The 24,599-nt window shown below is 36.4% G+C and overlaps 2 protein-coding genes across 2 annotated transcripts in view; one reads left to right on the top strand and one right to left on the bottom strand.

Moving 5' to 3' along the window:
- Window positions 1-572: 572 nt before the first annotated feature.
- LOC149543127 (putative LRR receptor-like serine/threonine-protein kinase At1g63430) overlaps window positions 573-24,599 on the top strand; it is an 84,321-nt gene continuing 60,294 nt past the window's right edge. The window contains exons 1-2 of the mRNA XM_089798037.1: window positions 573-1,694; window positions 1,778-1,916. Of these exons, the coding sequence (XP_089654163.1) occupies window positions 1,616-1,694; window positions 1,778-1,916 (218 nt within the window). The 5' untranslated portion in view covers window positions 573-1,615. The remainder of the gene's footprint in view (window positions 1,695-1,777; window positions 1,917-24,599) is intronic.
- On the bottom strand, window positions 20,469-21,707 carry LOC149543128 (uncharacterized). Its single transcript, XM_089796532.1, has 3 exons — window positions 21,144-21,707; window positions 20,789-21,021; window positions 20,469-20,671 (listed from the first exon to the last, which is right to left on the bottom strand). Exons 1-3 carry the CDS (start codon window positions 21,566-21,568, stop codon window positions 20,469-20,471), a joined length of 861 nt encoding a protein of 286 aa, XP_089652658.1. The 5' UTR covers window positions 21,569-21,707.

Consider the following 24,599-nt stretch of genomic DNA (forward strand, 5'->3'; position numbering starts at 1 on the left):
AAATAATATCTAAAAAATTAAAGCCTCGATATCTCTCGACTTTTTCTATATATATTATATAAATATATAATATGTATATAGCTAGTTTATCTACAATATAATAGTATCATATGATATATAAAATTTAAATTAGTTATACTCCACCATTTTTTCCATTGTAGAATTACACATTAATTATAACTATATAATATTTGTATTTGTTAAAATATATTATATATTATAATAAATTTATTAAATTAAATCTACTAAGCAGTGAGACAAATAGATTATACCAAAAATTGTAATATAAAAAAAATACTTTTATATTTTATATATAATAAATAATACTAAAGCTTTCACAGATGTAAATTCCAAACCCATACATAATATATATAGATCACAAATCATCACCAACCTCTTCCCTTTCCCCTCAAATCAACATATTCCAAATAACTAGTAAGGGCCACCATTTTACATCAATTCACAAGCATAATTCTAGCCTCGTGGGCATAGCCAAAATCCATTTCCTTTGAATGCTGTAACCAAGATCCTTCTTAAATAGATAAATATTGTGCTCAAATCCCAGACGTACCAAACATTAAAGCGGCATCCCATCCCAAACCAAAATCCCAATAATCTCGGCTGCATTGTTGTCATACGAGATGGAAGCAGGTAGAGAGATGGGGGATGGATGCAATATGATCCGTATCCTAGTGGGATTGAAAGGGAGGGTGAGGGCGACTGATAAAAAAACAAATATTTGGAGGAGGAGCGGAGGGAAGCAAATTTTTAAGACGTGAGGAGGTGGTGGGCGTGATGATAGGTTTCAGGGACCCACTCGTACTCGCGCATGGGAGGAACGTTTTCTACGCACAATCTATAACTAACTGGATCCCATATACAATCGGATTTTGCCATATACACTGACATAGATAATGGAGATTTTGCCATTCATTGCGATGCTCCATAAGATTCTGGAAGCTTCCCTCACATTGTCCTCGTCCTTGAGAATCTCTGTTCCTACGTTGTTCCAGTGCTACTCCTGCACTTTGCGTATGTGCTGAGATACTTTCAAGCGGACCCACTCGTCTGATCTCTCTACATTCTGCTTTTGTTTTAGGTTTCCTCTTGCTCTGTACTTGAGTGAGTTTCTGCCAAGTTTGTCTCTCTGTCTGTTGCCCTGCATTATTCCTGTCTGCCTTTGCTCCCGGCAATTAGGCTCATTTCTTCCACCTCATTTCATTTCACGCCCTTCTCTCTGATGTCTCCAGATGTTCACTGCATCCCTTGCTGCTTAGTTTCAGCTCTCAATTTCACTCTTTTTGCAGTTTTTTGCACCGTCTGAACTGGCAAAGTGTTGAATTCCGGAGTGGAATTAAGATATTATACCGAAATTTGCGAAGATCGCACGGGTCTAAGAAGACGCGGGTGTGATAATTGAGGGTCTGTTGTTCTTGAATAGTATTTGGACTCTGCTTTTCAATCGGGGGTTTTCAGGTAGGAGATGATGGAGACTTTGGTTAGTGTAGGTAAGATTTGTGGGGTGAACTGTCCGGGTTCGAAACCCAGGGGATGGCTCTGAGCTTCAGCTTGATGACAGGGCTCCTGATCTAGCTTCACAAGTTGCGAGGCAGAGATGAGGGTGGAAGTGTTGCTGGTGATCGTGGTTGTATGCACTACGAGTCTGAGTGAGTGTAGCTCTATTTCAAGGGAAGGTGAGCCTCAAATGTGGGTTTTTTGAATGTTTAGGATCGACAATTCAAGCGGGGAAGTAAAATGTAGGTCCATGATTGTGCAGGTTTGTCTCTGCTGGCGTTCAAAGATGCCATTTTCGACGATCCGAGCTCGGCACTTTCGAATTGGAACCCGCTCGATCAAAACCCCTGCAACTGGTCCGGGGTCCTCTGCCTAACTTCCGGAGGTTCTGTCCAAGCCTTGTAAGGCCCTTTTCTCTCTCATTAATTGGTGTAAACGTCACTGATTACGTTTATAAAACTACTCTCTTATTCATTTTGCGAAATTCAAGTAATGCGACATTTCTTAATCTGCACTGTCAAATCCCAAGGAAAGAGTCACACGACAAAGTGTTTTTGTTTCGTTAGACACCCTCCAAGTAGGTCTACTTCATGGCACGATTGAAAATGTTCGCGCTTCTATAAAAATGTTATGGGTCCACCGTTTCCCATCACTGTAATTTAAAATAAACGTTAGAAGCCAACAAACCTTCTTGTTTGCAGGGCCCTGCCAAATTTGCGGGGGTAGGGGGGAATTCCCACCTCATTTGTTTTCTTTCTTTTTCGTCCCCAACCGCATTTTTTTAATATAGTTCCAACCTCGTCTTTTTAAGTGATCCATCTTATATGGTGTCATATCAATATTATTTCTAAAACCTATGTATCGTGATATTTATTTTGTTGAGGGTTCCTTACAAACCAAGTAACTTGGCCATTTTATTTCACTAAGCTACCTAAATTTTGTTTGTGCTCGTGAATTATAGGGATATGTTTATTAGGATAATGTAAATATGGTGGGAGTGCATAGAGAATAATTTTAATTTATGCATTTATGAGATAATGTGATGCTCCGAAAAGGATCCTTGAGAACATATGGTAAAAAAATATGCATAGATTTGTTTTTTTTTGAAACAATAACATTTCAACATGCATAACATACAAGAGCATTGCACTCATCAAGAAAGATATGATGTAGGCCTTGTCTTACTCTTCGAAGCCTAGTCTTACCCTTTGAAGCCTGCAAAAAGATAGGGTTATAATTCTATAATTGTGAAGTATCCTCTTGATAGCTAAAGTCTCATAACTTGAGTTGCATTGGACCCTTGCTCTATATCTTGACCCCTGAGGTTCAACCTTTGATGTTGAAGAATGCAAATGAGCTATAAAGAAAGTTGTTCGTCCTCTATTTGCAAAGCACCCTCATCAAGTACATGGGTCACATCATGAATATATTGTCTAAGCACAAAAATATAGAAAACATCATGGATATGAGATAGGTTAGGTGGAAACGCTAGACAGTAGGCAACATGACCAATCCTTTCATACATCTCAAGAGGTCCAATAAAATGTGGTGCTAATTTTGAACCTTTCCCATTATGGATGGGGCTCTCCCATGATTGACCTTGCAAAAACACGTGGTCACCCACTCAGAAATGATGATCTAATCTATAGGCATTGGCATATATTTGTTGATCCCGACCAATTTCCAAATGCTCTCTAATTTAAACAACTTGCCGCTCCATATCCAAAAGCATCTCAGGTTCCAAAACAATTTGGTCCTCTAAATGATCCCAACTCAAAGATGTAGTGCATGATCGACCGTACAAGGCTTGAAAAAGACATGCCATGATAACTATGTTATCCATTACTGTTGGCAAACTCCACCAGTTATAAATATTCCTCCCAAAGCGATTAGTGATCTATGACATACATACGAAGCATATCCTTGAGAGCCTGATTAACCCACTCCATTTGATCATCAATCTTAGGGTGGCATGCATAACTAAAATTATGTTGAGCACCTAATGCATGTTGTAAAGGAGTCCACAAAGCTGGCATAAACATTGGGTCTCGATCTGAAATGATTATGCGATCTTATGCAACCAAACTATATTCTCCATAAATGCATATGCTACAAATGCAATAGTATATGAGGATCTCATAGGGGAAAAGTGGCCCATCTTGGACAACTTGTCCACAATAACCATAATAGCATCATGACAATGTAATGACATAGGTAGCCCAGTAATAAAATAATGGGATATAGTGTCTCACTTCCACTCGAGAATGGAATGTGGCTGCAAAAGACCTGCCGACTACTGATGTTCTGCCTTCACCCTTTGAAACTCAAGGCATCTAACCACAAGATAGGCAACATCACGCCTCATCCTTGCCCAGTGGTACAAATGTATAAGATCAACGTGCATTTTCTTGATGTGGGGATGTGCTGAATAAGGAGCACGATGTGCCTTTGACAACACCAAATAATGGAGAGTACTAGAAGTTGGCACATAAATATGACCAAGGTGCTGCAAAAGCCATCCAACTATAAGTAATAACCTACAAACTTGTCCACTAAGGCTCTTTCGGACTCTATCTTAGCTCCTACTTCTTGGTACCAAGTGTGACCATGGAGTGTGTCAAGAATATGGCTATGCAAATCTAGAACAAGAGCCAAGACTGAGATCTCATGCCTTTTCCTACTCAAGGCATCCACCACAACATTCTTCTTCCCCTTAATGTGGTGAACATCAAAATCATACTCAGATAAATTCCATTTAGTGGTATTGTCATGCATTCAGGTTCAGCCAGATCCCTATGCAACTCAAACCTATGTCGTGTGTTACAGTGTTCACTGAATTTTCGGCTTCAAGTTCGAAATTCGGCGAATTAATAAAAAAATTGGAACTTCATTAATTTTTATCTAAAAGTTCATGTGAAACAGGGCGACTGTTGTTTTATTAAATAACATAATTGCAGAGAACAATTTTTAGGGCATTTTCATATATATATTTTTCCATAAATAAGTCATTGGCAAATATTCTCTCGCTCGCAGCTAGGGAAAAGCAAATTTCTTCTATCTATGCAATAAAGATTTGAGTGACACAAGTTGTGGCAGCCAATGAACACAGGGAAAGAAAATTTGAATTTTGTGGCTGCCAAATAGACACATTTCCAGTTTTCACACACAAAAAAAATCTTTCACACGACGGTCAGTTTGAAGTATATAGAAAAAAATCCTTCCACTTTTTTGTTCGAGGTTATTGACTAACACTGAACACGTTTAAAGAAATTCTACTTTTATTTCGGTAATAAGTTTTTAGTTTACAATTCATACTATGTCTCCATTTATTTATTATTTGATAGATACGTTTCCATTTATTTTTAAAATCATATATAACATTTGTTATTTTGTTTTCTAAAAATATTTTTATTTAATGTCTTAAAAATGAATTTTAATATTATTTTTTATTTTATTCTTTAGTTAAAAATATAAATATTATATCTTTATTTTATTTTTAAAATAAAATTTAAAATCTTGCGGATGTATTATTTATATTTCAAAAATTCAAATTTATACAAAGACGAATTTAGTCTCTTCTTTTCCAATATTTTTCCTGTTCTTGAACTTCATCCGAACTTAATTGTCGTTGAATATGAACTTTGTGACTGAACCCTTGTTGTGGGGTTCATGTTAGATTTAGAACCAGAATTGCATAAAAAAAAAAGAACAGATAAAACGAAACACAGAAACACCAAATATAACCTGTTAAAAACCCTCCAATTGTAGGGTTCATGCTAGATTTAGAACCAGAATTGTATACAAACAAAGAACAGATAAAACAAAACATAGAAACACCAAATATATCCTGTTAAAAACCTTCCAACTTGAGGGGAAAATCTCAACCACATCAAAAATTATTTTTATTTGAATTGTACCATCTTAAAATGGAAGAAGCCATCATTTAAGACCTTTTAGCTCCCGCCCTTCAGTGTTAATGGACCATGGATGGATTTGTGCTCAGTCAACTCTCTCTTATTCAGTCTCATTTCTTCCATTTTCATCAGTGCAGTTTTTGAGACCTCGGGGTTACCCCTTGTTGAGATAACCTGGAATTGGTTGACCCTGATTGACCTATTCCAGAGGACTTTGAGTCCGGGGGGCAGTTTTGTCTCGGGGATTCAAATTTGAAAACTGGGGAACCCTGTCGTCTTGCTTTTTTTTCGTGCCTAAAAACTAGTATAAAAAGAAGCCTAGGCACTTCATTTTCACATCCATTGACATCCACAAGCTATCAATCACTATATGCTTAAGGACACTCAAGCTAGGAGATTTTCTAAGGCATTTCAAACATTCATCAAATATTCAAAGATCATTTGTGAGCATTTCAACTTCAAGATCTAGCATTTTGTTGGCCATCAAGGGAGGAGATCTACATTGTGGCATTCATTTTCTTCATTGTTGCACATTTACATCCATGACTCCATAATGTATTTTTGGTAAATCCATTGCATTTGTGAAGATTTCCTACATCCTTCATTGCAAATTCAACAATTACAGCATTAAAGCATTGCATGATCCTTATTAACTCGGGTTTTATCAAGCAAGGTAAAAATTCACATTTGTCTTGCTTCCTTTCATGATTTACATTTCATTTCATTTCAAGGTTGATTCCTCATTCAAGGGTTTGACCAAACCTAACCCTCCCCCAACAAACAAAACCATTTTTTCTTGTATGCAAGAGCAGGATATCAAAATTGCAACTACAGATCCCAAAACTACTTGCTGAGGCCTTTCTGGAGAACGTGGGTCGATTTTGCTCCATCACTTTGTGAACAAGTCCATCACCCCAGAAACACTTTTCTTTAGGTTGACCTATACCTAGAGATTTGGGAAAAACAAGGTTTTGTGGGTTTTTGTCTTGATTGTAGTTCCGTAGTTGGAATTATAGTCACAGTTTCAGATCTGCAATTTTTGAATCAAAAAGGCATCTTCTTTTGCACATTTCAAAGTAAGTTCTTCATCCTTTCTTTTGTCTCTTAGAATTGGGTTGATTGCACATATTTAGTGCCTAGATCTATTCTACTCTTGTCATTAAAATCAATTGTTTCAATTTCACCTTCGCATTGCACATCTTAAATAATTAAGATTTCATGAAGGAGGACTTGCTTGCATACTTCCTTGATATAATTTGGGTTTAGTACTGACATCCCTTCATCCTACTTGGGTTTTGCTAATCTAACTAAAGTTATATTGGAATTATGTTTGGAAGCCCCTCTTTCTCTTGTATTAGATGACTTAGTCTGTAACTAGTTGGTCAATGAATTCATTTCACATAGTTTACATTATTAATTCATCAGTGCTTCTATTTGTTCACCAAGCATGAATAATCAAAGAGTCTAAATACAAAGCTCACAAGCTTAACCAAAAGAGAATCCTACACCGAGATTGTGAACACTTAACAGTCTGTCCATAGGATGCCTTTTTACAATCATATATAAACTGCAAGACATATACTGTATATAAAATAATTTTTAATCAATAACAAATACTATACACATCAAAATAAGCGCACACAATAATTACAGAGAAATATCAACCACTGATGTCTACAAAAATCTTAGACAATGGTTGTCTTAGAACAAAATTTCACATGAATGAATACACGCAATTCAGAATCACACCCAACTAGAGAATCTTGCAATACACAGGAATGCAGAGAAACAACCAAATGAAGACCTTTGCTCCCCGACCATCATATAGCATGAACGGATGGCAGTTAACCAAATGTGCCATTACATATTCAAGATTTTATGACACTCCATACAAAGTGATTAACATTGTAATGTTACTAATTTTTGTGGCACATCAATGACAACAATTATTGGGAATTAGTTGTTTCAAAGACTCTTGATATTCTTTAATGAATGACGACAAAGGATGAGAAGGAAGACTTCAACAACCATGACTTCTACAGTTATAATATCGGTGATGCTACATATGATGTAGCTCTTCAATTTGTAATTGGTAAGTTTCTTCAATCATCACCAGTCATGGATGCACATGGCTTGACAATAACTAGTGACACACAAGAAACATTTTTTTGGTAATAAGATAATGTTATTTAGTTGAGAAAGGGCTGTCTCCCAGGAATAATGCAATCATCATAGGTATGTAGATAGCTCCCACAACTACCTAACTTTAATACTCCCTCTTAGCAAAGGAGTTATTGTTTCTAGATTCTCATGTCATGGATTCTCTGAACATGACAGTCACAATGGCTGCACCCATTGTGAAGAAAACCAAAACTTTATTACGACATCTCTCAATGTGATATTGGAGTCACTCACCATGATGTTCACCATGGCTACTCTCATGTGTGAAATAAATGTAAACACAAGCTCTCATCATAGAGTCACTCAACGGGATGTTGTTATGGAGTCTCTCAACATGACATCCACTATGGCTACTCCCATGTCTGGAAAGAGCACTACATTTGTGTTAGAGACAAACAAGAGATTTCACCTCAAATATTTCCGTCTTAGAGAAAAATGCATTACAAGGCCTTTCACTTCAAATTTCTCTGTCTCAAAGCAAAATGTATTATAAGGGCTTCCACCTCAAATTTCCTTGTCTCAAAGAAAAATGCATTATTTGCAAGTAGCAAGAACCACTAATACCGAGACTCTCTCAGCAAGAGCATCATTCTCCATGTTTCCAAGCTAATATTGAAAATATAAAAACTTCACTCTTGAAAATGGCCTGGTGAGAATGTCAGCTATTTGCTCATCAGAACAAATGTACTTGAGTTCAATTGCCTTCCTTTGAACCATATCTCTTTAATAGTGATATTTAATCTCCACATGTTTTGTTCTATCATGAAATATTGGATTAACAGAAATCTTCACACAACTTTGATTATCACAATGAATCACAGTTGGGTCCAAACTTTGCCCAAAGAGTCGTGCGAGAAGCTTTCAAAGTTACACTGCTTCTCGAGCTGCCCCACAAGCTGCAATATATTTTAGCTTCTGCAGTACTTTCAGCCATACATGACTTTTCCTTCTAAACCAATAAATCATAGCAAAACCTAAGCTGAAACAACAACCAAAAGTACTCTTTCAGTCAATTACACTGCCGACCCAATCAGAATCAGAGTAACCTTGCAATTTTTCATCTTCACAAAAAGTATAGTTCAAACTTCAGACCATATCTCACTGTACCACACAAATATCTCAATATATACTTTGCTGCAGCAAAAAGAAAATATCTAGGCTCACACATGAATTGGCTAAGAGTGTTAATAGCATAACAAATAGCTGGTCTAATATTGACAAGATACATCAATGATCAAATCAATTTTTTGTACACGATGGAGATCTACTAAATCTGAACTGACTGCGCATTCATTCAACTTTTTCAAATTTGTATCCATAGGAGTTGACATGGACTTGCAATCCAGCAAACCAAATCTCTTCAATATGTCTATAGAGTATTTCTAGACTCAAAATAATCTAATTAGGCCTTTGCCACACTTCTAGTCCTCAAAAGTAATGCATAAGACTGAGATCCTTCATCTCAAATTTAGAAGCTAAATCTTTCTTACATTTGACAATGAGATTATCTACTCCAGTGACAAATAAATCTTCAACATAAAGTACAACAATTAATGCTTTATCATCAATTACCTTGAAGAATGCCAAACTCAAAAAGTACTGATCAATCCTTTCATACCATGCACACAGTGCTTTCTTAAGGCCACACAAGGTCTTTTTTCAATCTGCATACATGTGATTCCTTCTCATGAATCACAAAACTATCTAGCTGCTCAATAAACAACTCTTGTTCAATCACACCATTCAGACATGTTGTCTTTACATCCATTTGATGTATTTCCCGACCTTTAACTGCTGCAATATAAATGATAGTTCTGATAGAAGTAATCGAGTTACAAGAGCAAATGTCTCCTCATAATCTATACCTTCCTTTTGAGAGAAACCTCTTGCCATAAATCTTGCTTTGTACTTTTCAATGCTCCCATCAACTGCATCTTAATTTTGAACAGCAATTTAGAAGATACAACTGATTTTTCTTTAGGCCTAGGAACAGTATCCAAACATCATTCTTGATGATAGATTGATACTCTTCAGCCATAGCATCTCTCCAGTAACTCCTCAAAACTTAAATGTTCGGATTCAATGATATGACTCATTTGTGCAATAACCTGAAAACTTATTTGGTGCTTTTCTTTCTTTGAAGGTACCACGAGGAGCTTTATATTTTTTAGCCTCTTGCATAGCATGTCCTGCCCACAAAGGTCTCTTCCTGTCTAATAAAGCATTACATGGTCCATTGGTTGATTTTATGGGATCAACTAGATCAACACTTTCTTCTGATTTAGTACACTCCCTCTAAATCTCACAAGGAGAATCAGGGGCAGCAATGTTCATATCTTGAGATGTTTCTAGTTCTTCTCTATCTATCTCATTGGAAGACACTATTGATCTTTTGAAAGCTATGTCTTCTTCAAATGATACATCCTTTCTGATTTCAGTCTGTTTCTGCCCAGGAATGTTGATCTTGTAGGCCTTAGAAGACACACAGTAACCAACAAAAAATTATTTCTTGCCTGAAGGTTCCAATTTAGATCTTTTATCCTTAGGCACATGAATATAAATAGGTTACCCACAAATTATGAAGTGACTAACTTTAGGTTTAATATCTGTGAATGTCTCCCGAGGAGTCATATTGTCCAAAATTTGACGTGGACTTCGATTTTGAACATAAACAATTGTTTTGCCTAAAGAAAGGTTTGCAGATTTTGATCATGAATCATAACTTTCACTGCCTCAACAATGGACCTATTCATTATTTCTGCAACTCCATTTTGTGGTGAGTTATATGGAACACAAAGCTCCCTCTTGATCCCTTCCTCAATACATAAATTTTGAAAAACTCCAGAACTATATTCCCCTCCATTATCTGATATTAGAACTTTGATTCTTTTCTCAAACATGTTTTCAACTAAAGCTTTGAACTCTTTAAATCTAGAAAGCACTTCATCAAACTCCTTAGATTTCAAGAAATAAATCCAGGTCTTACGAGAAAAGTTATCAATAAAAATCATATAGTACCAAAAACCATTTAAAGATGCAACAAACATAGGCCCACATAAATCAGATCTAAAATCGCTTTTGTTCTACTTTCACTATTATGCAAAGGACCTTTAACATTCTTACCTAGAGCACAAAGGTTTGGAAGAACGACAACCATCTTCTCCATGGAAGAAAGAGTTATGAAATTAAGTGAGAAAATATTCCTCTGCCACAACTCACTTGTATGCATAAAATCTTGTGCTAAAGCTTGAACAGGATGAACATAAAGTCTATATAGACTCTCTTGATGAACACCAATTTCATGAGCTGACTCAATGCTAGTGTTTTTATTCTGTGCAAACACTTTACCTTCAGCAAGTACAACTTGATACCCTGTGTCCTCCAATGCTGAAATTGAAATCAGATTTCAGTTGGTTCTTGAAACAAACATGATATCACTCAAATGAAAAGGGATGCCTGAATCTAGATGAAAAGTAGTCACAACACCTTTTACCGAATAACAAGCATCATTACAAATTATTACTTTTAAGTGATTATCATTTTTCACCAAGTTAGAAAGATGCTCTTGGTATCTTGTAATGTAACATGAAGCACTGCTAACATTTAATCAAGTATTACAATCAATTGGAACATTGCTTGAAAGGGATGAGATAAATAAAAATCACTTTGAATTGTCACTAGATTCTTTATGAGGTGAAACATCATCAACATTTGCAGCAACAACTTGATGTTATGATTTTGTTAAACAATCTCTAGCCAAGCGACCATACTTGTCACATGTGAAACATTGAATTCTAGAGAGATCCTTATCCTTCAGTTCAAGAGCAAATTTTGAATTCCTATCTCTAGTCCTCTTGAAGTATCTTTTTCTCCCTTCTCTTTCTTTCCTTTTAGATGTTTGAGCAGAAAGAATATGTTTTCTTTGTGATGAGATTTTTGTCCATTTCCTCTTGCTTCTAATTTGCATTTCTCATGAATGCAATCAGCTCTAAGATGATCAAACTTCGGTAATTTATCTCTTCCACTATTGCCTTGAATGAAAGACTCCCAAGAATGGGAGAGACCATTTATGGCCAACATAACCATTTCTTTATCTTCAATCGAATCTCCATTAGCACTAAGCCGATCTTTTAATTTTGTAGTCTTCATGAAGGAGATAGTTGATTCTCCTCTAGCCATTTGCATATGGAAGAGATGACGTCTCAAGGCCAGAGCTCTGCTGGTATTATTGAATTCATATAACATATGAAGACTCACAAATATTTCTTTAGCTAAGTCCAACTTGGATATAATAAGTAGAAGATGATATTTTACAAAATCAATCAATATATTATTTTTCATAATATTATTCTTTCTCCACTGAGCTTTCTCATTATCATTGGTTGGCTCAACCTGATGCAAGAGCATCCTGGGGTAGTTGGCAATCCTGTATGCTAGAGTGGTTTTTACCTTCAAGTTGGTGGACTCGGTTGAAGAAGGTGATACTTGATCTCTATTGGGGTAGTTCCTGGTTGTAGTTTCACCCGAGGAACTCGGTGATTGAAGGAGCTTGGCGATGCTTGTGGTGCTCGGTTGATATTTTGCTTGGTGGAACTTGTGCTTAGTGATGCTTGTGGGAGCTCGGTGGACATGCTTACTCAGAATGCTTAGTGAATACTTTGCTTGCTCGGTGGTTGCTGCTGACGCTCGGTGGTTTAACTCACTGCCTGGATGTTCTTGGGAGATTTGCTCTGCCGACTTGGTGCATTTAATTTGTGTTATGCATGATTGTGACATGGATCAATCATGGGATGTGTGTGGACCTATTCGGGTCTTGGTTCTTTCTCCTATGTGCATTTAATGATTGTTGTAAGCTGACTAAGACATATTATGTATATTTGGGTTTTGAATGATTCTATTTGTAACAGGCCAACTTGTGGCGTACAAGTATAAAAGGAAGGGTTGGGTAGTGTTTTAGGCAGTGGAGTCAATGCATTGAGAGTCACAACCACATCAATCTTAACATAGTTTAGAAGATCATTTTCTTCTAGAGAAATGAGGACTCTGAATTTCCGTGAAGTGAAATTGGATGCACCATCCAGCGTAGCTTTAACTATGTGTCCATTCACCATTTTTAAATCTTGAAAGAATCAAACTACAAGAGAAGAAAATAATACTCTGATGATTGAATCATTCTGGTTTTGGATCTTTACTTAGACTTGCTTTGATACCATGTTAAATGTAGAAACATAATTGCATAAAAATAAAGAACAAATAAAACAAAATACAAAAACAGCAAAGCTATCCTGGGAAAACCCTCCAACTTGAGGGGAAAAACCTAGCTGCACCAAAAAAGATTCGTTATTGAATAATCAAGGTCTTTGAATACAAAGCTCCCAAGTTTAACCAGAAGAGATTCCTTTATTGAGATTGTTACACTTAATAATCTGTTCATAGAATGCCTTTTTACAATCATATAGAAACTGCAAGAACATATACTGCATACATAATACTTTTGTATCAATCACTGATGCTATACACATCAGAATAAGCACATACGATAGTCACAGAGAGACATTAACTACTGATGTCTACATAAATCTTAGACAATGTCTAACTATCTTTGAACAAGAACAACACATGAATGAACACCCACACAATTCAAAATCACACTCAACTAGAGACTTGCGCAATATATTGAATGCTGAGAAACAACCAAATGAAGACCTTTGCTCTTTGACCATTGTACAACATGAACACATGACAGATACCTAGATGTGGTGTTACATTTTCAAAAGTTTACGACTAGGCGTTCTCTCCTAAAACTGATGGAGTGGCGAGTGTGGGTTAAGTGTCCTCGTCCCACTGTGTATGAAGTGATCAACATTGCAATGTTACTAACTTTTGTGGCCCATGAATGACGAAAGTTACTGGGAATGAGCCATGTCAAAGACTCTTCATATTCTTTAATGAATGCTACCAAAGGATGGGGATGAAGACTTCAACAACCACAACTTGTACAGTTATAATATCAGCGACACTACATGTGATGCAGCTCTTCAATTTGCAGCAGCTAAGTTTCTTCAATTATCATTAGTCATGTACACACATGAATTGACAATAGCCAACAACACCAAGAAACAATATTTTGTAACAAGACAATGTAATTCAGCTAAGAAACGACTGTCTCCCAAAAATGCAACCATACACGACATGATAGAGAAGAAGCAAGATACTGATGCAATCATAACAGGTATGTAGATAGCTCCTACAGCTACCTAACTTCAATAGTTTGCACCATATATACTTGCACTTGGTGTAGGTGCATCTGTTGGTGTGAGTTGGGTGTGCATAGGGTGCACGCTTAGCCCCATGGATGCGTTTGGGTGAAGACCCCATAGGTCTGGGCACACAACCTATATGCAGCCGACTTGCACTTGGGTGCACCAATAGGCCCACTTTAGAATAACTATAATCTTACAACCAAACATTGATTCACACCACATAACACATTTTCTGGATTCTCAATCGGTAAGCTACCATAAAACTATATTAAGAGCCAAGTGAATACAAGTTATCACGACAAATACTGATCACATACTAAATGATCATTAAATCACATGAAGCCAATAGATCCAAATAGCAATGCCAGGGGTCCCAAACAACACCTCATTCACATTCAATCTAGAGATTTGCCAGTAATTGGTTGCCAACAAGTCACATACACTATAACCATCATCACTCCCTACTCTCCAAGAATGAAAATCACTCATTATCCATTCTAATTTCATTACACGTTCATCAATGAATACCAACAATCTAAATATACATGCAACATTCACCAAGAAACACAACGTAAATGGAGATTTATCCAAACCGCGTGCATACAATGCTTTAATGAAAAATCATCAAATCTTTTTAAACTCAACCAAAACAAAATCTAGGCAAACCTCTTGGTTTCTAAATGGGTTTTCACACAAAAAAAACCACATCCATCTCAAGCTTTCACACACACCCAAATCAATTCTGAAAACTTATGAACAACAAATCCTCATTCTCTCAATAACTCTTAAGAAAATAATGAAAACATTATCAAATTATCCCAAACAAGTTGCAAAAGGTTTAATCCAATCTAGAAATGCTATTTCAACCATTTTCAATCCAGTGAGTCAAACTCCATTGAAAAATCTTGGAAGAAACTAAAAAACTCAACTTTTAAGGCCCAAAAACTCTAAAGGATGAAAAAATTTCACCAAAAAAATAAAATAAAATTCAATACCCAGAAAAAGTTCACCCAAAAATCTCCTTTAAGCCTAAATTTAAATTTCTCACATGAAGGTTTTCAAAAACTTCATAAAAACTAAAATTAAAATGAATGAATTCCCCAAATGTGAACTTTTTCTATATATTAAGAGATTCTTAAAAAACATATAACATATTAAAACAATTAAATTAAAAGCATAAACTAAATGATAAATTTAAAATCCAAGGCAAACAATTAAAATCTCTATTAAAATAAAATGCCCAAACAATACTACTTGGTTACAACAAAAATAACTATAATATTAGCTAGCAACTCCATCCAACATACAAATAGATAAATAAACTCATACACCAAGTGGAAACATAACAAGCATCATAAATCAAGCAATGCAAACAAATCACTTACCTCAACATACCAAGCAAGGTAGCTAGTTGTTACCACCCAGTAACTGGATGACCCAAAATAACAATATGGCAATTGCAGCCCAAGCTAGGAATGACAATTGTGTCTAAGGAAATTAGTTGGCCATGTGATTAACTCCACATTTAACTAATGTCAGTCTTAACTTTAATTTTAATTTTGGGCATGCTCTGACTTGCCAATTTAGGTGAAGTCAATGCCTCGATACTTGTCCGCATTAGACAATAGTTGAAGCACATGTATATGTATAGCATCAAGATGCGAAAGGGATCAAGACATCCTGTGGACCTATCAAATGAGTAACTACGACTTTGTACCTCTTCTTACAAACACATCAAACAAAACCTATCAAAACCAATAATAGAAGCATTGTAGTAATCAGACATCAGTAGATACATGCATTAGAAAATTAACAACTTGTATACATGTAAGTGACCATCATCATGTATCATGAGGAAACATATGCATTGTTCTTACAACATAGACATGTCTATAACATTGTATACCTTAATATCATCAACCATTGCATTAAAATTAAATAAATCAACATCTTGATTTCAACTCATCTAACATATCGTTCTCCTTAAGAAAAGTTAATACCACTATCCACCATCTAGCCAACCTATCATTGTACAACTATCTAATAAACATATTACCTCAAGAAGTGTCATTAATATTATTAGGTTCCATGTAATCACACCATCTAATGTAACATATTATTTTTGCTATCATAAGAGTAATAATACATGAACACTAATACACCAGTATATCAATTACACTTACCTCGTGATGCATCCAAACTATGGTTTAGGGCCACATTACTTTCTTATCGTGACATTGTTGGAGTGACACTATTAGCTCATATTGGTCTACTATCATGATTATTTGTTGCAACTTATGAAGCTCATTAACACGTCACTAACGTAAGTGCTCAGAGAGGAAACACACTCAAAACTGCTCTAAGGAAACCTCCTACGAGATCGAAGTGATATCTATATGGAGCTTCTGCTCCTCCATGTGCCACTAAGAAGATGTGAAACCTCTAAGATGCTTGATTGCATATCGAGCCCTAGTGTTGCTTACATAAGCATACATGTCAAAGAAACAATCAAGATCTATCAACCAAGTCTCAACCTTTTTACCACCATAAGAGTTATGGAAACTAGGTGGATGTGACCTAAGGTTTCTCATGCTCCCTAATAGAATAGAATCTTCATCCACCACTATATGGTCTCTCATGCATAGGGACTCTCTACCTCTCCATTGGTTGATTTTAGCATTTGGGCTACAAGAATGCTTACGCTCTACTTTGTCCACCTGATGACCATAGTTTGATTGGTGGGACTTGTATTGAGATGCCTCTTGTCAATGTCCCAATTGTGTAATAAGCTTAGGACCTAAGGATCATTAAATCCACCATCCTAATCGCTCGTTTGATCATCCTGTTCATTGTCTTGATGGTCATATTGATGTTCCTCCCCTTGATGATCCTCTTGGTAATCCTCTTGACAAGGATTCTATTGTGTACCCATACAAGCACCTTGAGCCTGTCCACGATTTCTATTCCTAGGAGGCATCCTTCATAATAGAATAAGATATGCAAGGGCCATTGCAAACATATCTATGAGCCATGCTAAGGCAGTGAGAAAACAATGATAAGCATCAGAGAATACAATATAACAACCATCCACCACTCACCAATCACAATGAACACAAACATCAGAGCTCCTAGCAATGAACATGAGCTTTGATACTAGATGTAATGCCATGCCAACGACCCTTGGGAACATAGAGTAATACATGCATGGAAACATTCTTTTTGAAACAATAACATTTAAACAAGCATAACATACTAGAGCATTGCATCCAACAAGAAGGATAAGGCAATCTATGCTACACAACCGTGCACAAGTAGAAGTCTTAACATACTTTAGGGGTTTTAAATGCCCAACTATGCAACTAAAGTGGAACTGAGCTTTCCTCAAGTTGCCATAAGAGCTCCAATTCAATCCAATGGGCTACTTTCTACACAAGTCGGTCCAAGGCAAATTACTACTTAGTAGAGGTGACAAGGTCATCCTTAAAAACAACTAAACATCTAGATTCATTTTGAGGGCCAACAAAAAATGTTCCTGTAATAACTAACATACACTTGTTCATTTAACCATAAGCCAATCATGATAGTCCAACTGATAAACATCATAGATACCAGCTCAAATTACTGTGCAACCATAAACTTGTTAGCAACCAAACATATAAATTAAATTAAGAAGAGACACCAAAGGCTAGGTAAAGATGTCGATTTGCAAGTGCACATGTTGATCCTCATGCGGATGCTGAAAATCCCAAACAGTGGTCTATAGGTGTGGATGCCATTTTGCAAAAAAAATTTGAGACCAAAAAGTCTTAGGCAATGAGGTAGAGACATTGCTTCATAGGAGGAGATGTTGAGAGGTAGCCCCATATGCCAAAATACAAAGTCCAGCCTAAACTTAAACAAAAACTAATTGTTAAAGCACAAGGCTTAAATATCTCCTTCCTTACCACAGGGGATACACAATACATAACATTGAGGTCTACTTCACTCAATTCCAATACATCAAGTTTCAATTACAATTACAATATCGAATTGACCACAAGAAATACAAGCACCAAGACTAAGAAAGAGAGAGAAGTGGAAGAATGGAAATGTTGGTCTTGTCCTTGAATCCAAACTAGAACTTGTATTGGTAGTGGCTTGTTACACCACTCGACCATGTGGTAATCGAAGGTCGACCCCATGGAACACTATATAGTACCATGTCGATAAGATGGTTCAATCAACAAATAATTTACTTTTTTGGATTTTATAATATATTGGGTGCAACCCCAAATAGTTGCTATTTGCTTATCAAAAAAAGTGACCTAAATAATTGACACTTAATCACTTTATAAGTAATTAATTAAAGTTCTTTTTTATATGTACTTTTTAAGTTGTCTTCTATTGTACTTTTTCAAACAACTTAAAATCAAATTTTTAATTAATTACTTTCCCACACAACTATTGTTAGTAGAGAATTAAATCTGAGGGTGCTAACCAAAGTAACAAGAATCGGAATCGGATTGGAATCGGCAAGGCCGAATCGAATCGTGAATCGGCAATGAATCGGCAAATTTGAAAAAACCCTTTAAATTTAAAGATTTTAACAATTTAAAACTTATTTCATGCACCTTTTATTGAATATAACTTAAACACACTATAACATCATCAAATAGAAGTTAAAACTTAACATACATAAACATGGAACATAAAATCCATCACATATGTAACTATGTTATCTAAAATGTAAATTGTAGGCTAGCTGAAGTAAATAGAAATCAAATGATCATAATGATTTAAATCATAGAATGTATGTAAGATGATCCATAAGACATCAAATCATAAATGTATGTAAGAATCTAAGATGAAGATCCATGAAAGTTTGAAACATATGTCTATCAATGATTCAGTATCAATATCTGTAAACAAAATATAAAAACAAGGCTCCAGCTCAAGCCTCAGACTCATAGTCATCATCATCATCCTCAACATCATCCTGAAGCTCGGCTGCAGCCTCAGCCTCAGCCTCTGAATATCCAGTCTGCCTAGTAGCAAGGTGTCTAATGTAGGTCCTAGAGGACTGCCGAGCCATATCTCCCGCATGTAAGATGGGCTCATGAACGTCGCTAGGGCCTGTGCCTGTGCGTGCACGTGTGCATCTACCAATGCCTGAAGAATGTGCTCTAGCTGCCTCAGCCTCTATATCCACCTGGTCAACCCACACACGGTCTTCCTCAGTGAAGACTGGATCCACAACCTCTGTGAGCCACTCTGATTTTGGATCAATCTCCTCCAAAATGATCGGAGAGGAGTCAGTGCCCAAAATCTGTCTGATCCTAAGACGGAGGTTGTAATGAACAAAGACAATATCATTCAACTTCTGCACTGTCAACCTGTTTCTCCTCTTCGAATGGATGTGCTCGAACATGGATTAACTGCATTCACATCCAGAAGCGCTGCTTGGCTGACTCAGAATATGAATGGCAATTTTTTGAAGTTTTGGGGTTGTGGCCCCAAACATTTGCCACCATCTATCTGCAATAAGGGAAAAATTGAAAATAGAAACAATTAGTCTCATTTACAAATTACAAGTTAACTCTAAAATTACATAATCAACTTTAAGATTAGAATCTAGATTCATGAACATTGAATATATTATTTAATTTTTACCTGGCTGTAGTGTTGTCTGAGCATTTATGGCCATCCTGCCAGAGAAAAGTGGCCCCTCTTTATTGTTGAACTGGTCTAGCTCAACAATCGCAGCAGCGCTATCTTCATCACTACTCAACCTCTGAATCACTGTGTATAAGCCGGTGAGAACCTCCGCATCCGCCTTGAACTCAGGACGGAAACGATATGCCGGATTCAGAAAGTAAGCTGCTGCATGGATGGGTCGATGGAGCTGATTCTGCCATCTCCTATCGATGATGTCCCAAATAGGGCCATACCTCTACTGCACTCCTGCATATTGGGCTCTGATGGCCTCCTTGGCCCTATCCATGCCCTCATAAATGTAGCCCATAGAGGGCTTCTCCCCATCAGCAGTTCGTAGCAAAGCTACAAGGGGCTCAGTGACCTACATATAAAGTAAAACAAAAAACTTGAGTCAAAACTTAAATATAAAATAATATAACTTAAAGTAAAAGTAAAATACTAAATGTTAAATTGCAATAAATTTACCTGTAGGATTTCTCTAGCAGGTTTCCAAAAACCATCCTCATCAAATATGCAATCCGCTACATCTATCCCTACAGTGGTCGTAGCATAGGAAGAGGAAATCCACTCCTGCCCAACAAACATGCTCCTCAATTCATCCCTTGATGTCAACAAGGACTGCAAGGTGATGAAATTCGAGGCAAACCTCGTGATACCTGGGCGAGCTAACTCCTTGCCTTCTGTGTACTTCCTCATTGTGCTAAGGACAAATGAATGATTATAAATGAATTTGCATATGTTTTTTGCCCTTTCCACACATGACTTGACAAACTCAAGTTTGCCAATTTCCTCCAACATGAGGTCAATGCAATGTGCCGCACAAGGGGACCAAAATATAGTGGGGTGCCTCTCCATCAAAAGTTTACCTACAACAATTTTAAGTCAATTAGAAATTCAAATTTCAAAATTCAAATAAATTTATTTTCAAAACTTGAAAAGTTAAAAGTTTACCTGCAACAACATAACTTGCTGCATTATCCGTCACCACCTGGATCACATTTTGTTCTCCCACCTCTGCTATGACTTCCTCAATAGCCTCACATAAGTATGTGGCATTTTTTACATGTGCGGAAGCATCAATGGATTTGATGAACATGGTATATCCTACAAGTAACAAAACAACGAATTAGAATATTAAAATTAAATGGATCATCAACAAATTAGCATTCAACAAATCAAAATTTACAATTATGTATGTAAGAAAGTAGAATGATCAATTACCTCCACAGGATACAAGAAAATTGAGGAGTGTTCTATTCCTCCTATTTGTCCAACCATCAGTCATGATGGTGCAACCCTTTGCAATCCACTCCTTTCGGTTGTCCTCGAGCTCAGCCCTCATGTCCTCTACCATCTCATCCAAGAGGTATCCGCTCAACTCAGCCTCAGTTGGGGCTTTAAACCCCGGACCACAAATAGCAACCGCATCTATCATGTTCTGCCAATAAGGAGCCCTGTCACAAATAAAAATTTAGATGTCAAAGACTCAAATTATAAAACAAGTAAATATAATTAAAGTTTTACTTTTACTTATAATTTTAACTTTAAAGAAAACAACGAAAAAAGAATCAATTACCTGGCTGCAATAAATGGAATGTTGCAAAAGTGCCAAAATTTGCATATCTCCTTTCTGGCAGCATCATGAATCTCCTTGTTCAAACCCATGCCCTCAAGCGTGGGTTGCGAACCAGGAGTAGTGCGGGGCACAAAGTAACTATCCATTCTGTTTTTTCGCACTCTAGGCTGCAATAGGTTGGTGTGGGACTCTGTCTCAGTATGTGATCGACTAGCACTAGCACGAGCAGAAGAACTAGGATAAAAAGGAGGCCTAGAAGAACCCTCTCCAACACAACCTACAGATGCAGAAGCTGATGCAGATGCAGATGCAGATGTGGATGCGGCTGCGGATGCGGATGCGGGAACATGGGATCCAATACCCCTTAACCTTTCAAGTTGCATTTTCCTATTGGCTTTGTCTTTTTCAATTTTTTCTAATGCCATTAAGCAAGTGTGTTTTGCCTCAGGAGTTTGGTGAGTGCAAATTGTAACATCGTGTCCAGGTATAGCAGCAATGTGGTATTTCAATCTATAAATACCCCTAGAAGTTATTTTTTCTTTACAAAAAATACATTTTGTTTGATATTTGGTTCTTCCAGGAAACTCTTCGTTATATTTCTAACATTCATCTTTTCTACCCATTGCGAATTTGCGAAAAAATGAAAGCAAAGGCTGCTGCAATAAAAATTTATATGTAAAATATCAAAGTTTGAAGCTAATAAAAGCTATAAAACAACAAACCCTAGTTTGCAACTTAGTAAAAATAAAGAACATTCAAGATCTAAACTAAAAATCTTGAAAACTATAAAAATTTAACAAAAAATGCATAATACACTAACATGCAAAAAAAAAAAAGAGCACTTACCTCTTGCAAATGAGTTGAGGAGTGTTGAGATTGGCTCCTTAATGCTCCCAATGCAATTGATGGCCTCCCCAAATGGATTGCTGATCTCTTTTGTGCTCTTTCTTCTTGCTGGTTAGAAACCTATGGCTTTTTTTTTCTCTTCTTCTCTCTCACTTTTTCTCTCTTCTACTCATGTTAAACAAATAGAAGGCCCTTTAGGGTTATAACAAAGAGAATAGGTCAAAAACAAAGTAAAAAAAAAAAGCAATTTTTTAAAATTTTACAAGTCTATACTTTATTGGCCGTGGGCGATTCATGCCGATTTTTTTAGGCGATTCATGCGATTTTTTGTGATTCAGGCGATTCACCTGATGAAATTGGCAATGGCGATTTCCAACTCCAAAAAAATCGCCATTGCTGAATCTAATCGCTGAATCGCCGATTTAGGCAATTTTATGGCGATTCTCGTTACTCTGGTGCTAACACACTCACAAGTTTCATCAAAAATAAAAAGAATGGGGACATTACATTTATACTTGCTCTATCCTCTTCCTAAAGGGAGAAATGTTGTTTGTTGGCTTTGGATTATGTTTTGTCTTCACACATTCACCACTTTTGCAAGCTATTACACCTTGTTTTTCCGGGGTGGGGGGTGGAGGGTTTATATTGTCTCTCTCTTCCCTCTTGTGGAGAGTTATTGATTGTATTTGTGATGCTTCTAGTCCTTGGGGGGTATTGTTGAATCTTCTATGCATCATCCTTGTTTGTTTCTTTTCTCTCTTTCGGAAAGGAGTTTTGTCTCAGTGGGTTTTCTTCTTTTCTCCATTTGTGAAAGATTTGTATTGTATATGGATGCCGGACATAGCCTAGCAGCTGAGACCCTTTATCTTCAGCTTTGCATCATTTACAATGTGTATAGTAAATGTAACAAATGAATTTTCCTAACCAATTTAAAACACCTAATTAAAAATAACTGATTCCATTTCACATGACAATGACTTCCATTAACTAAATTTAACTAGAAAGAAGTAATTGTTTTCTATTCTATTTGCAATTTATATTCAATTGATATAACGAAATAAATAAATGAATACATTGCGAACATTTTAACCATTTCTAATTGATAACATGTTCAGCTGAAAGTAAAGTAACAACTGTCTTCTATATCAACTAATATATATTCATTCAATTTATTGCTTTTAGAAATCTAAACTATCTATTTATTCTTCTATGGATCTAAGGTAAAAATGCAAAAGAAACATACAAAAATAATAAAGGAATCCCTTTGTCATGTTGTCCAAGCCTCGTTCTTGGTGAGAGGAGAAGCATTGACATAGGCTTAACCTCCCAACCTCGGACCATACTTATCCCCACACATCCTAACTTAATAGAATAGCCCTCCTTACCTCGGGATCGGGCTTGGGATGTTCTTAAGTCCAGCCATTTGAGCTATCCAGTGGTTTGAGTGCCCCATTAGTTATTCCTAAATAACTGAAGCTTATGGACAAACAAAAAGATCTCATGATTGGCACATATGCCTATAACCACCTTGGCCAAGGATTTCAATTTGGGTTCGTAAACCCGATCTCCACCACTCGACTTGATAGCAGATTTCATTATCAGGACATCCATGAGCTATTATGTGTTTTTCATTTCATGGTTATTTGTATCAGATTCCATTCTTGGTTCTTGCAGGTTATCTCCACCTCTCCACCATTCATGGTTTCTTTGCTGGTGAATCCTAGGTGCTTGAAAGTTTAAACCATTCCAAGTTATTTACACCTCTTCACTCTTCATGGCTTCTTTGCTAGTGAATTCCTCAGTGTCTGATCATTATGATATTATTTACATTTCCGAAGATTGTTGGAAAAAGGATGATATTCAGATGCATAGATATTGATTAATACAACACAATTGAATTCTCTATCCTCCAAATCCAGAGTTCAAGTATTCTCATGGTTATTCAAATTTAAATCAAAGAACAAGATATTAGACTGTTTATAAAACTGACTATGGTTGGGAGTTATGTATCCGACTACACTTTCTATTCATTTCTCTGCTCAAAATATTCAATAGCAACAAAGTACTTAATGGTAAACGAATTTGACAAAGGCATTGATAATATTCAGAATGAAAGAGTATGGAAGCCGACTGAAACAAGGAATCATGTGACCTAATTTCAAGCTCAGGTTTTTCCTTTCATCGGCCGGTATTCTTGATCTCCATTGTATATTGCCTTGTTCCGAATTTGTGCCACTGTTCGTCTTAGAGGGAATAAGAGGAATGAATCAGATTATAGAGCTAGGAAGGGTTTTATTCTGAGAACGTTGTTCATAGGGCTTAGTAACAAAACATAGCAGATTTGGGCGGAGAGTAGAGAAAATGCAGAAAAGAAGAAGGGTATCTCAAATCGATTTATGATGTACTTTTTAATGGTCAGCCATGACCTTTTGGCTACCATCGGTTATCAAGAAGGCTATTCGGATACTTCATAAATTTGAATTTAAAAGGGAGAGAACAAAGAGGGAAACAAAATAAAAAAAAGTTGAAGAGTGTAAATTTTATTTTATTTATTATTATAGGCTCTTATGTATGTTCGCATATGTATATCGATGAGGTGACATTGATAGA

This window comes from Cupressus sempervirens, chromosome 8 (assembly GCF_028749045.1).
Source record: "Cupressus sempervirens isolate cs-2001-9-10 chromosome 8, ASM2874904v1, whole genome shotgun sequence".
Lineage (NCBI taxonomy): Eukaryota > Viridiplantae > Streptophyta > Pinopsida > Cupressales > Cupressaceae > Cupressus > Cupressus sempervirens.

Bases quoted from the DNA above. Each gene is read 5' to 3' on its own strand.
- LOC149543128 (XM_089796532.1), bottom strand. From the start codon at position 21,568: ATGGCATTAGAAAAAATTGAAAAAGACAAAGCCAATAGGAAAATGCAA. The intron at 21,022-21,143 runs GTAATTGATTCT...TATTTGTGACAG, and splicing joins ATTCCATTTATTGCAGCCAG to GGCTCCTTATTGGCAGAACA. The intron at 20,672-20,788 runs GTAATTGATCAT...TGTTACTTGTAG, and splicing joins TTTTCTTGTATCCTGTGGAG to GATATACCATGTTCATCAAA.